At 39.2% G+C, this 15,114-nt stretch overlaps 1 protein-coding gene across 1 annotated transcript in view; it reads left to right on the forward strand.

The window, feature by feature from the left end:
• The first annotated feature begins 3,073 nt into the window (after positions 1-3,073).
• The window catches only part of sfl (N-deacetylase and N-sulfotransferase sfl), a 118,012-nt gene continuing 105,971 nt past the window's right edge, over positions 3,074-15,114 (forward strand). Inside the window, 4 exon segments of the mRNA XM_067104418.1 lie at positions 3,074-3,481; positions 4,671-4,886; positions 5,070-5,322; positions 8,512-8,697. Of these exon segments, the coding sequence (XP_066960519.1) occupies positions 3,216-3,481; positions 4,671-4,886; positions 5,070-5,322; positions 8,512-8,697 (921 nt within the window). The 5' untranslated portion in view covers positions 3,074-3,215.

A 15,114-nucleotide genomic window follows, 5' to 3' on the forward strand; every position in this document is an offset into this window, starting at 1 on the left:
GGTTACCTAATGAGAGGTTGTGCTGACATAAATATTCAGTGGTACCCATAAAATGCTGTTGTTTTCTAAACCTTCAAAGACTTAGTTATTATTCATTGTGTGTAGTCTGTGCTAATCCTAGCAGAACACTGTAAGATTGCTTCATGTGACAGGTGCATTGTTCTGACATTTTCAGAATGCTTTTAAGATGAGGCAGTAAACAATCCCCCCTCCTCTCTCTCTCTCTCTCTCTCTCTCTCTCTCTCTCTCTCTCTCTCTCTCTCTCTCTCTCTCTCTCTCTCTCTCTCTCTCTCTCTCTCTCTCTCTCTCTCACACACACACACACACACGGTAATCTGCTAGCAACTGTACATGAGGTGTTTGAAATTTTTTCCAGAAGACCCCACTTGCTGTAAAATGCTTAAATGTTGTGGTAACATTATTAGCATAAATTTAAAACTGATTAAAGATTTAATTTGATTGGCAGGTTTTAAGTTTGTAGTGCATGAACATTTTATACCCTGAACCGGTTATAAACTGTTCATGCGTACTTTGGAGGTTTTTTATATTGCTGAATTCTAAAAAGAGACATCACAAGTTTTTATTTGTAAGCACAAGAACTACAGATTTTTTTCATGATAGATTTGCCTGTTAAACAAAACTGCTTGATAGTTGTATACTTAGCATATACAATTGTTTGTTAGTGCTCTTTCACAATGGTTAAAGTCATGCTTGCTAGTGTACCAGGTCTTTGCATGCATATGTCTGACAGGGAGGCAGTGACCTGGGTATAATACATCTCATTGCTTATTGAACAGTTAATTGTAAATGCATGATCAGACACTGATGCTAGTGCTCCATTGTTGTTATTTTCAGTCATTGTTTTGAATTATTTTTAGAATTTTGAAATGCAGTTGAATAATGTGTGTAAAGTGTATAACTTGTTTAAGCTACATGAAATGTAACCTTGATGAAATTCCCTTGGCAGTCTTCACTTGTACTGGATCAGCTAGATCCTGGACGATCAGCCTCCCAAGTTTAAGGAGTACTTTAATTATTTTGATAAAACTCTCCCCTTCTTTTTTCGATACTGTAATATTTTCAAGTATGCATCTTGACTATGTATACTTAATATTGCTGTTGCTTTTACGTCTATTTTATCTATTTCTACTTTTGTAAGTCATCATCACTAATAGAAGTAGAACTACAGTACCGCGTACTGTTTTTACCATCACCTTACCCATCGGTGCCACTAACACTAATTATGAGAGAGAGAGAAGAAGAGAGAAAACTAGAGAGCTAAGCTTGTGCCTTATGAAAAAACTGAAGTCTTTGGGGTCACTACATACAACCAAATGTGCATCCTTCAGTAAACAGTGGTAAACCAATAGTTGGACAAGAATTGGCAGCACTGGCAGAACAGAAGAGAGAGAGAGAGAGAGAGAGAGAGAGAGAGAGAGATGCTAAGTACTACGATCAGTTTTGTGCTCTTCTTTTATTTTGAATTTTACTGGAGTTACATTTACTGCCCAAAGGCTGTGTTTTTTATTGTTTTTTCCATGTTTGATCACAGCATGTTTAATTTGCTGAGCAATTTAATATTTTAATAGCATTATGTTTTCACTGCTTTTTATGAGCCTTGTAATGAAAACATTCAAGTACTGTATATCCTCATCAGTTTTGTACATGAAGCCTTTGTTAAAATAGTTTTTTTCAGTAAACATTTACAGAACATTACTATTACATGTTTTCCAATAATATTGGTATTATTATGCTATTTTTTATTTGTACTAAATAACATTCAGTAAGCTAAACATGCTAAGTGCAGATGTATTCTATGCCGTATGGAATCATTAATTTGCAGTAAAGTAAAATTCACATAGATAAGTGAATGATTCCTATATAACTCAATTTACTTGTCAATATTATACAGTTTGTGTTATTAGGTCATGCAAGATTTTGAAACAAAGTTTTTTGGTAAAATAATTAGTTTCTCAAGTTTATTATTCAGTGTTTAGAAAAATTCATCGTATTCAATAATGCATTATCCAAAGAGGCAAACATACTGCCAGTGTATGTTGTTATTTTTCTTTATGAATAATATGCAAGTTTGATAAATGTTAATAAATACCTGTTGAATGTCTTTGTGAAAGTTTCATTTTGGATCTTCTGTGCAAGTATGGTAATCTATAGTTTCTGTGGGATTTAAAATAATTGTTACTAACTAGACTGGGTTACAGTTTCTAAAATTGTGGTGGTGCTGTCATAATTACTCAGAAAACTGCTGGATGCTTACCCTCATAAAAAGGTCGGAAACTCATGCTCTAGAGTATGACATAACAGACAAGGCATTTCTTTAGTTATTAGGATTTATTAATTTGCAATTGTATTGACTGGTTGTACTCTAGGCTTGTTTTCTATTGCAGATCATTTAGCTAGGTCAATTGCACCCATGTTCGTTATTGGAATATGTCCTCTATAATACTTGATAACAAGAACAATAAGAGTATTAGGAGACTGTAAACCTCTGCCATAGCTGAGCAATACAAACCACTCTCCCTCCCCAAGAAAAAGAATTCTTTGCCAAAAATCTAATCACTCATTATTTACTTGGCACCCTTTTTGTAAAAATCCTTGAATAACTTTCCACAGTCCTGCTAACACGCAGGCAGACAGACAGACAAACAGCAGAACTTACGATGTGACCTGTTTAGCAAAGGAAACCCTGTGATTATTGCTATTTGATGATTTGATTTTTAGTTACCTCCATTTTTAACACATGCAAGAATGAGTCATTTCTACTCAAAATTTGAACTTTATTTTTTAAATTTGAACTGTTATATTTTTTAAATTTGAACTGTTACTAATGCATATATCTACTTATAAACCTGAGCTGTTACTTTTGCACATTTCCTCTTTTAAACTGGAACTGTGACTAATGCATATTTCTTCTTTTCAGATGGCTGCTTGCTGATAACTGTTTCGGCTGTAGAAATTACAATATCTTCATTGTAATTGTGGATTTAAGAAAAATGATCTCACAGCACTAATTACTTTATTCCAAAGTTATGATGGCAGAAAAAATGTTCGTAAGTGCTGTTTATGAAAGGGAAAGGAACTGCCTTTATTTGTACTCTTCCAGAGACAGATGAACTCTGAGACATCCACTGGTTCCACACATTAGTACTTAATGTGGACCTGGAAGGTTACTGGTGATCAATTAGATATAAAAGATCATGGGTGACCAGGAGTACATTCTTGGTCGCAGTGAGGTGGATAGAGACTCCTGGAGAGAGAGAAGTAGGAGTGACCATGCCATGTACTCTACCTCACTCAGTAGTTCACGCTTATGTCGGCCGCGAAGGATGTGGCAGAAGATCTCCCTCTGCTTCACAAGCTCGCGGAAAGCTACCAACAGGAAACTGATCTGTGTGGCTTCGGTTCTAGTCATTTTGTTGGTGATATACTCTTTCATTGACTCTCCGCATCGCTCTTTTATGAGGTAAGCAAGCTCGATTTCTGTCACTGGGGCTTGTCACAGCAGAACTAACTTTCTTTTTAATCACATGCATTGGTCTAATATTCCATTGGTATGGAACTAACACTGTCACATCTCTGACACAGCATGTAATGAAATGGTTCTCCTATGGCTCCTGTAAGCAAAGTACAGTACTCTTAGTTGCTGGTTTTACTAAATTCAGATACCGTATGGTAATTTGTATAGCACAATAACTCATACATTATTTCTTGCTTGAATTGCATTTATAATAAATTTGACCAGTGCATCCCGTAATAGTTCTTCAAACTTTTATAAGTGTTCGAAAAAAAATTTGAATTACATTTTGTGAGGCCACTGAATGAAGATCCCTCATTTTTAAATATTTTAAATCCCATGTTTCATAATTGATTAAATCAAAGTTTAAACATTTGAGTAGATCAAAATATTTCACCGAATCTGATAAAGTCTTGGTATTTCAAGTCAGTTTCAGATACCAAAATAAGATATATATGGATAATTTTGTGGCAAAACCAACCAATTTTGCAGAAAATCAAGGTTACCTGAATGAAAAGTACAAATCAGTAAATTAAGTATCTCAGATCTATCATTTTAGCATATTCCTTGTGAATGTTTGTATACAGGGTAGTGTTTGTGCATTTTGTTATTCATTAGCCATGCTGTCAGGTGTTTTGTGATTGAGGGGACTGTTTCTTCTCATGGAAGAATTTTATGAAATTGCCAGTAAGTTTTTCCCTAGTGTCAAGATGAGTTGTTTGTTCTTTAATAACCGATTCATTCATTATGTGGCATAACTTGGTATTTGGGTATTTCATATTTTCATGCCATGTATAATGGCAATAGTAATTTGTGTGATGGCTAATCACTGTAGTTTGGTAGCTAGTGAATTGATTATACATACAGTATATATTTGTGTGGGTGCCTCCCTTGATTTTAAACTTGTAAAAGTTAAAGATCTATTTATACAGTAGTACCAGTTTTGATTCCCTGTAATAACCTATCAGGCTTTGGGATTTGTTGGCAGTAGTGCATGTTTCTCTTTGGTATTTCTTGGCTCTCTGCTAACTCACTCAATAGAGTAGACATCTGTAGTAATTTTCAAATAGCTAATTAATATCTGTGACTTGTTTGAAGTAATTTGATACCCTTTATAGTTATGACTCACACGGAGCAGCTCTGTCCTGTGTTCCAGCTTGGTGCGAGGCCAGCCGCCGGAGTCGGTATTCAGGTGCACGGGTGCCGACAATTCCACGATTCACCACCACACCATCAATCAAAAGAACTCAGAGAATCGATTGCGAGATGGGCCAAAAGTTCTTGTCTTCACTGAGACCCAGCACTCAAGGTTGGGGAAGTCCATCACAGAGATTCTTGTTGCCAATAGGATCAAGTGAGTATACACACTGCTTTTGTGCATGCACATGGATATAAATTTTCAAAATTTACCTTAGACATATTGTTACACAACTGTTGTAACTTTGTATATTTAACTAGATAAACCTATTGCATTTCTTTTGAAGCTTGACAAGTAAAGTACAGTACATTTATTTTTTTTATTTTCCTAATTGTGCAGGTACAAAATGGAGGTGGTAGGAAAATCTCTGCCTCTGCTGACTAATCTGTCTGTGGGTAAATATGGAACTATCGTCTTTGAAAACTTTGAGAGATATTTGCAATTGGATGACTGGAACAAGGATTTATTAGAAAAATACATGCGGCATTACAGTGTTGGGCTACTTGGTTTCATGCCATCTCATGAAGAAACTCAGGTTGGGGCAAAGTTGCGAGGTTTCCCGCTCTATGTCCATACGAACATGGCATTAGAGGTAAGTTAGGTTCTCATGCATATAAAATTTATTGTATTGTAAATGCCTTTGGTGAGAGTATAGCAGTGCATAGTTGATGCTCTTGGTGACTCTTGATAAACTAAACATGGGCAATATTTGGGCTAGGGAAATGGACTCCATCAAGTTTGTGACTTTAGTCAGGGGCTTCCAACTGTTTTAGGTAGAGATTTTATCTTCTGTTGGGGAATTTTATAACTACTTTTTAAAGTAAGAGGACTTGAGCAATGACTTGTTAAGGTACATTAAGCATTGGTGAAAAATTTTCTAAGAAAATTATTTGAGATACAAAAATGTTTACAATGATAATTTCTATATAAGTAACTTACCAAGTAATTACAGTGCTATTATTTCCACTTGTGAGGCAGCTCAAAATTTAAAAGCCGTGCCAGCGCTTCTATTGTTTTTGTGTTGGCGACAGCCCTGCCCACTATCGGGGAACGACAGGGAACAACCAGGTGAAAGAGCTAAATTCATTTCTGCCGGCTCTCAAGATAACGTTGATGGTTCGCAGCAGCTCGGTTTTGAATTCTCTCCTTGGTCTTTTGGTTTTATCTCAGGATCTGGTGAAGTATTCTTACATTTGCATAGCTTCTGTTATTAATGATAGCTTAGGTTTTTATAACCAGCTTAGTTTTGACTTAATTGTGACTTCATTATATCTGATTCCAGTTCCTCTAGTATTACTGTAGTTACTGTCCGGAGGGGTGTAACACCAGATTAATTAAATCTACTTATGACTTCCACACCATTTGTGCTAGTTGTAGGGGACATTCATGTTCAAAAGAGAATACCTCTGATGAATATGGAAGATACTGCAGTCCCATCTTGATAAACTCGATAGGGATAGGAAGCAGGAGGCGGCAGTTAGAGCATCAGTTAGGATATGTGGCGTGATTCTCTAATAACCTTGTGCTGAGAAATGTTCCTTCAAACCCTCCTTCCCCCTTTTTCAGCCTTGTCTCCTATCTCAGTCTTCCACCTTTTTTTGTACCTACTCCTGTATGTGGCTCCCCATCTTCTGACCCCCAGTGCCATTGAGTCTCGAAAGGTAGGGTTATTAGCTCACGCTCAACAGGCTTCAGATTGTCTGGAGACTTGTTAGAGCAAAAGGGCACCCCTAAAACAGCTGCAGAAGCCTAATAAATGCAGACATCAGTCCTCCTCTAAACTTTACCAATCTAAGTGGGCAGTCTTTCACAGATGGTGTGCCAGACGTAACATCTCATCTTCTAAGATATCTGTAACAGATATAGCAGACTTCCTTCTCTGTCTAAGAAGTTCCAAAGGACTCATTCCTTCCACTATTGGCAGATACAGAGCTATGCTCATTTTTGTCTTCAAGCATAGAGGGTTAGATTTGTCCTCTAATCAGGAACTCTGTGATCTCATTAAGAGTTTCAAGACTTCCAAGTAACTGAATAGAGACGCTGTATCTTGGAATCTTGATGTTATTCTTAAATGGCTAATGGGCCCCTCCTTTGAGCCTCTTTTCCACCTCTCTTTAGAACCTTACCAGAAAGACCCTATTCCTTGTTGCTTTGGCTACGGCCAGCTTCTTAATGAACTTCAGGCCCACCGACAAGCAGTAGGATTTTGCCCAGGAGATGCATTTGCACTTTGCGTGGCTTCTGGCTGGAATGAGGATCCTTCTAAGCTCTGGCCTCGCTCTTTCTTACTTTAGAATTGTATGGATATCCTCGGACCAGAAGAGGAAGATAGGGTTCTCTGCTTAGTTGGGCCTTGAGATATTACTTGGACAGGACTTGCAAACTCAAAGGACTGTCCAATAATCTTGATGTAGTCAAAATCCTTCCACCTGTCTCTAGGTGCATTGTCGTTCTTCCTCGCTGAGATCCATTACGGAGCACAATGCGCTGGGATCTGAGAGGACATTCTGCCTTCCTTTAAGGTCAAAGTACACGACGTCAGGGCAGTCGCCACCTCGTATGCTTTCAAACACAATATGTGTCTCTCTTCAATTGTGCAGGCGACTTACTGGAAGCGTAAGTCTATTTTTGCTTTGCACTTTTTATGTGACATTGAAACTGTATGGTAACTGCAGTACCCTGGGACCATTATCAGTGGCTGGCATGGTATTGGGGGAAGAAGCATAGGAAGCATTCCTTCCTATCCGTGACCTCTTCACTTTGATGTGGGTGTCGAGTCACTGGGGAGTCTGGGGGTACTATGTACCTGAGTGCCTGCCAGTTTTTAGTGGATGGGTGGTGGTTTTTATTTTTTAGTGTAGGTGACAGTGTTGTCTGGTTATTGTTTTTTGGTACTTCACCCAGGGCAAGGGCACCTGTCTTTTAACTTGGCAAGCCGTTGGACTTTCCCTTCACTGCAAAGCCCCACTTGAAGTAGAGGCGCCCCATGCCTCTTACACCACACCACTATGGGTTAGGATGAGCACCGACCAGAGGCAGTAATCACCTGCAGTAGCTCCCTAACCAGGTAAGGAAACAACAAGCACTGTATCGATACTAGCGAATTTTTTTATTTCAAATTCATTACCATTAATGAATGTTTTGGATAGAATGTGTCCATGTATCCCACCTCCTGTCAGTGTGGGATTCAGCAATGTAATTACTAGGTAAGTTACTTACTGTATATAAAAATGACGTTTTTATAATAAAAAATATATTTTTATATATACTTCCCAAGTAATTACATGATTGGAGCCTTCCCTCCTCCCCACTCATGGACACATGGGCATAAATGAATTGAGCTCTTTTGCTTGGTTGTTCCCTATTGTTCCCTGATAGTGGGTGGGGCTGTCGCCAACACAAAAACAATAGAAGCACTGGTGCGGCTTTTAAATTTTGAGCTGCTGCACGAGTGGAAATAATAGCACTGTAATTACTTGGTAAGTATGTATAAAACTTTATTTTATTATAAGAATGTCATTTTTGCATTTTGCCCCATGAGGAAAAATTAACCAGTTGCATGAACATGAAAAAGGGAGGAAATTCTACATAAAGTATATAGCACTTTACATTTTGTTGTACATTATTACTGTATGTATTATGCAAGGTAACCCATAAAATTTTGTGGTATTATCATGCAAGGTAACTCATAACATTGTTGAAGGTTAAAAAAGATGTTCTATTACTTTGTTGAAATTATCACTTACATTGTGTTCAAAGAAGTTTTATTTGTGACTTTCAGAATGCCAGCTTGAATGGGGAAAATCCTGTGTTGAGATTAACAAGGGCTGGGGGTATTGTGACAGGAGGTTTACCAGGGACAGATTGGACAGTATTTACACCAGATAGCAATTCTTACATACCCTTGGAATGGGCTTACCCAAGCACAACTCATTATGCGCAGGAAAAATTGTGTACTGTTATTTTGGTAAGTTTAAAATTTTTGTTTGTTTGTTATTCGCATTCTCTTATTTCATATAGCTCTGGAAAAGAATGTTATGATAGAGTGGTTTACAGAAGAGAGGATGTTGATTTTAACAATTTTAGTAGCCTTTCTTAAAGCACTTTCTATATTATTTTCATAGCATGTTTGAGCAATCTCATTTCTCTACACTTTATTAGATCACCTTATTATGTTATTGGTGATAGTGTACTCTTCACTCTTTATTTGGTCTCCTCTGATTCTTAACATATCTTTCTTTATTATATAGTACTGTACAGTAAACCCCCTGTATTCGCGGGGGATGCGTACCACACCCCTCCGCAAATAGCTAAAACCAGCAAATGCTTAGAACCCTTCTAAAAACACTTAGAACTGCCTATTTTGATAGTTCAGACACACACAAAACAAACTGAAAATGCTTATACAGGTATTATCCTACTTACGATAGGGTTAGGTTCTAAAAAAAACCATCGTTTGTTGGAAAAAACATAAGAAATACCAAAACGTATCACGAACATAGCCTAGCCTACACTAGGGTATTCGTTACCATGTGTACATATATGGTAGCCTAGCCTACACTATAAAATATACTCTTTATATACACAGTATAGTAATTATTAATATTAGCTAATTCTGAAGGTTCATACCAGAGTGACACATGATACGGGGGTACAAAGGGAAATTGAATAACAAACAAGAATTAGCTTAGTCTACACTATAGTGATTTTGTATACATACATGGTACCGTAGCCTACATTTATATGCTATTCTGCATTCACATTTAGGATTGTATTCACACAGCCAACATCCATTATGCATCTTTCCATGGATCTTTAAAATGTTATGTTTAATTCATTTATCAATTATTGTATATTCTTATGTTTGCTTTTGTATTATAAATTCTGATCATAGCAATCAGTGTTTTGGTTTGGAAATGTTTACGTGGTGTTTATTTCGATGCATTTAACTCAGTTCTGAGAGCTTTTCTTGCTTCTAGTTAGCGTAAATGAATCTCTAGAGTCTAGATACTTTATTTATAAAGGGGCAAAGGTTATTTTTCGTTATACAAAGTGTTTTAAGTCAAAATATATTAAAATTCGTTTCGTTGTTGAATTAATTCTTTCTATTATTTTCGTTAATAGATGACCATGGTTTGTTTGGGGGCGTTTGTTTTGCGTAAAAAAAAATTAAGATTCCGTTTCGCTATTTTCACTTGATTTCATATAATTATAAATTTTGAACGTATTTATCGTTTATCAGTGTAAAAATAGCAGTAATGTATTCTTTCATGCCTGAAGTTTTGATTAAAATACTTTTCTCCCATTTTAATTACGATTTTGTTTCATCCATGTTGTCGATGCGATAATCTACAGTATAGTCATTACAGTTATTCAGTGAACATTGTTTTCTCAACTTTACCTACAACTTTCAGTTTAAATTTAGCAGTATATTCTCCTTGAAGATCTTTTATCCATAGCGAATAAGGGTATAATGTAAAATATATCAGTCCTATTCTATAATCATTTGTGCCATACCCTATGGCCAATTGTTACCCGTATGATGGTTATAAGCAAAACAACAGTTTCTTATCGGTTGTTTATATTGCTACAGCATTTCTCAGAAAGAGTATAATAACGTTACTAATAATACTTTTATCATTGTCTTTTACTTTTGAACTAGAAGATGGGATAAAGAGATGGAGTAAAAGTTGTCTATTGTAATTTGGTCTCTCACTGCCTGATTATGTTGCTGCCTATATATAAAATTTAAAAATATTTTATAAATAATATTGTCGTATATATTAATTGCTTACCCCATTGCATAATCGAATTATTGTTAGGTGAATTATCTCATTACCTGAGTATTATAATAGTTTTATCACGAAAAGTGCATTTAGTCATGAAAATGAGATGAAAATACAGTATTTAGTGGATACTTCTCAGTGAAAAGTACCGCGAATGGCCGAATTTTCTGCGAATAATGGGTAGATACGTTCCAAAGAGAAATCCGTGAATATGTGAATCCGCGAATTGTGAGACCGTGAATATGGGGGGTTTACTGTACTATATTCTGGTCAGCTTATCAATGACTACCGTATGTTTCTGCATACAAGACGACCTTTGAATCCTAAAATTAACCCCTAAAAATGGGGGGTTGTCGTATACTATCATTCCAAAAATCAAGCTTTGAATTCTAAGTTATGTTTATTGGTAGGTTAGCCTTGGCCTTGGTGCGATAACCATCGAGATACATGAAAAGGTTCACATTATAAAATAAACTGATAAGAAAGGTAATAAAGGGATTTTGACAGAGGAAAAATCTATTTCTGAGGAAGGTCCCGTGTCACCGGTGAAATTCCATTACAGCACGAATTTCTAGGTATAACCTTGCTAGATATACCAGAGAAAAAGAGCTTTCAGGAAAAGCTGGGGTTACTACCCCCAGTCAGCGTCTTCTTGGAAGGCGTCGGTATAAGAAGGTGAGTGAATTACACTACCACGAAACCTACTCGAGAAAGATCGCTCATATCAAAATCCCGGAACAGAGCGGTGAGCCGTTGCAGCCCCCACCAAACACCCGCCAGGACGGCGACACCAGCGCCACCTACCTCATTCCATGCTAGCACTAACCCCAGACTTGGCATGTGCAAAGAGGGAGGGGAGAGTACTAGGTGATACAGGGAGGGTCACGGGTGACCGCGGGACCTTCCTCAGAAATAGATTTTCCTCTGTCAAAATCCCTTTTCTGAGTCCAGTCCGTGTCAGCCGGTGAAAATCGTGATAGAGAATCATGCCAAGGCGCTGCAACAACCAGGAAAAAGAAATAAAGGGTAATCTGAAGAAAAGGCAAAGTTTTGCAAAATAATTTTAATTAAGCAATCTCTTTAGTGTAGCAAAACTCTAAAACTAAGTTATATTAAATCTAAGGCACATTGAAAAACTTAATACTATGAAACAAGGGCTGATCCCGGCACGCCGAGAAAAAGCCCCAAAACCTTAAAATTACTTAAAGCAAGGTGAAACATGAAATGTGTACAAAATAACTCTAAATATAACCTTAATACTATACACGTAAACTTAGGCTAAACACGTAAGAGACAAAATCAATTAACATTAATATATACAATTATCTGGGGTACATGGAGCCAAATAAAAACTGTCAGTACCCCCAAAGGAGCAATAATGGCATATCAGATTACGCTTTTTCCATTAACAGGTACAAGAAACAACTATATGAGGAGCCAGGCAGTGAGGTATAATCAACCAGGAGAATAAGCAGAAAAGTAAATGAGGCAGGCGGGGGGGGAAAGGAAAGGACAAGGATATGATTAATTAAGGTGGGAGATGACACTTCCCACAGCTATTGTAGAAAATTTCAGGGCTTGAGCGTTTTTTTAAATAGTGGCGTTTAAACACTAGAGTGATTTCCAACCCGTAAATTTAGATAACTCCGAAAAGTCCATATTATGAAAGTAATTAATGGAAGTAGCAACTGCTCGAATATCATGAACCTTAGGGACTGAATCCAGGTTGGCCTGTTTAATAAAATATAAAATTTGTTGCCTTATAGCATTTAGTGAAAGAGTACCACCTTTCTCCTGATAAAAGAGGACCTGACTTACTCTGTGGAGTTCTTGAAAGAGTAAAAGATTTAAGTGTATAAACTGGACATAAAGACTGGTCTTGAGGAAGGGGGCACCACCTTCCAAGGGGACCACCTGTCCTGTGGGTCTTCGTTCTTAGCTAAAAATCTGGATCAGGGAAAGGAGGACCTCTCCAGGCAGGAGGAAGTTCACATAATTATCACCCTCTAGTGAGGCAGACAGCTCTGAGATTCTAGCACCTGAAGCCAAGCTAATCAAAAATAAGGTCTTCCTTAACAGATCCTGATAAGGGCAATGAAAGTTATCCAGCTCTGATGCTAACTTAAGGGCGTCATTGAGAAACCACGTAACCGACTGTGGGCGTGATACTGGTCTCAGGCAGCGCATGCTCTGGGGATAGATGAAAGTAGGAATCTGTAAGGTCGATTTTAAAGCCGTAAAGAAATACTTTCTTTAATGCTGACTTGATTGTGGTAATAGTGGCCGGAGCTAGGCCTTTCTCAAACAATGATCTAAAGAAGAAACTCCTAAATTAGCTGTCATGATTTTGGCTTCAGATGCTTTTAGAAAGGAGGCTAATTTTTGACTGCTGAGTCATACTGTCTAATAGTAGAATCTCTTTTATCTGATTCTAAAAACAGAGTGTTGTGGGGTCAATGTTCGCTCCCTTTTTTGAGCTGCGAACTACAAAGTCCATAAAACTAGGGCATTCTGAATTCTTGAGAAGCTGACACAGTCTTGGTTTGCACTGTCTGAGTCAGAATGGGCTTGGGGATCGAAGACTCCGTAGTCCCAGTTCCTGAAGAAGGGAACCAATTGCTCTTGACCAATAGGAGCTACTAAGGCTAATTGACCTTTGAATGTCCTGAGTTTGTGTAAAACTTTCAGCAGTAAGTTTATTGGGGAAAAGATAAATCTTCTCCCAACTGTTCCAATCTACTGTCATTGCGTCTATGGCGAACGCCTGAGGGTCCAGGTTAGGGGCCACATAACAGGGGAGCTTGAAGTTTGCTCCGTTGCGAACAGATCCACTTGGAGGCCCGGAACCAAGCGGCAAATCCACCTGAAAGATTCCACGCCCAGAGACCACTCCGTCTCCAACGGAGCATTCCTGGGACAGGGAATCCGGCCGCGTTCACGCCCCGCTAGGTGGGTGGCTGACAGGTGCCAGCCGTGCTTGTTAAGCTAGGGAGAAGATAGCAACCATTACTTGGTTTACTCGGCCTGATTTGGAGCCGCCCCTGTTGATGCAATGAACTACCACTCGCTGTCCAATACCAACCTGATATGAATCCGGTTGAGGGGGCGGATTTTCTTCAGAGTTGAAATACCGCCATAGCTTCCAGGGTGTTTATATGGAACTGCTGAAACATTGTGACCGTTCCTTGTACTTTTGTTTTGGAGAATATCCCCAGCCGCAAGGAGCGTCTGTGTGAACTACTAGTGCCGGAGGGGGAAAGTGAAGCGGAACTGTGTTGGACAAGCCTTTGGCCGAGGCCACGGCGCAACCTTGTCTTTAAGATTTGAGGATAGAGGAGACCTTGTCTCTGAGCTTGACATTGGCTCGACGCCACACTCTGTTTATGTCTTTTAACTTCGCTTTTAACAGCAGGTTTGTCACTGAGGCAAACTGAAGAGAGCCAAGGACCCTTTCTTGGGACTGGCGGGATGCTGATGGATTTTGAGAAATCTCCTGGTGAGAGAGATGCTATCTCTCTTTCCTCTTGGGGGCGGAAGGGACAGCGTGTGAGATGACAGATCCCAGTTGAGACCCAACCACTGAAACTGGAAGTCCAGTCAGGGGGGACTTCTCTGTTCAGTTGGAAACCCAGCGACTCCAGGAAACTGATGACTATGGGCGTGGCTTTTGACACTCCGAACTGTTGTGCCCAAATCCAATCCAGTCGTCCAATATGCTGCTAGGGATATCCCTTGAGACCCGGAGTTGCTGTACTACCGTGTCGCCAGCTTTAGCGAATATCCTGGGCGCGTGTTCAGACCGAAGGGCATGACCCTGAAGGAGTAGGCCTGATTCCCGGAGTCCGAAACCGAGGAACTGAGAGAAGTTCCGCGCAAAACCGGACGTGATAGTAAGCGTCTGAAAGATCGATAGAGGTGGTGACGGCTCCACGCGGAAGTAGAGTCCGTACCCTGAGCTACCGTAAAGCATGCGTAAATTTGTCGTATTTTATGTAGCGATTTAGACGCGATAGATCCAGGATCACTTTGTTGATCGGAGTCTTTTTAGGGAACAGTGAATAACCTGCCTTGAAACTTTAGGTGCCTTACTTTTTCTTTATTGCTCGTTTGTTGAGCAATTCTGTCACATAATCTTTAGGACTGCAGTGGGTGGCTGGTAAAACCTGGTTAGAGGAGGAGGGTTTTGATCCAGCTCCATCCTAGGCCTTTGGACACAATGCTGTGCCCAAGGGCTGAAGGTCCATTGGTCCCTGAACCAAAACAGGCGACCGCCTGCCTGTATTCTCAGTGGGAGGGGCGGGTTTATTCCCCTACCACGTCCAGGTCTTCCTCTTTGGGGGTAGGTTTCCTCTATGAGGGGCACCTCTTCCTCCTTGCCCCTAATAAGGCCGTGAAAAAACACGGCCTTCATATGTGGGGTTATATGCCGGTGAGGCCACATATGAGGGTGCAGCTGGTTGACCAGCACGTACTGTTGAGGTGGGCCTTAGAAGTGGAAGGCTGTGCCACTGCGAGACCGGACGGCTTGGACCACCGCCTGGTGGTGAGTCCTCTTATGCCTCCTGAAACGCCACCTCCTCTCGATTGGGGCGGCCGAT

The sequence above is a fragment of the Macrobrachium rosenbergii genome, chromosome 1, assembly GCF_040412425.1.
Source record: "Macrobrachium rosenbergii isolate ZJJX-2024 chromosome 1, ASM4041242v1, whole genome shotgun sequence".
NCBI classification, from domain to species: Eukaryota; Metazoa; Arthropoda; class Malacostraca; order Decapoda; family Palaemonidae; genus Macrobrachium; species Macrobrachium rosenbergii.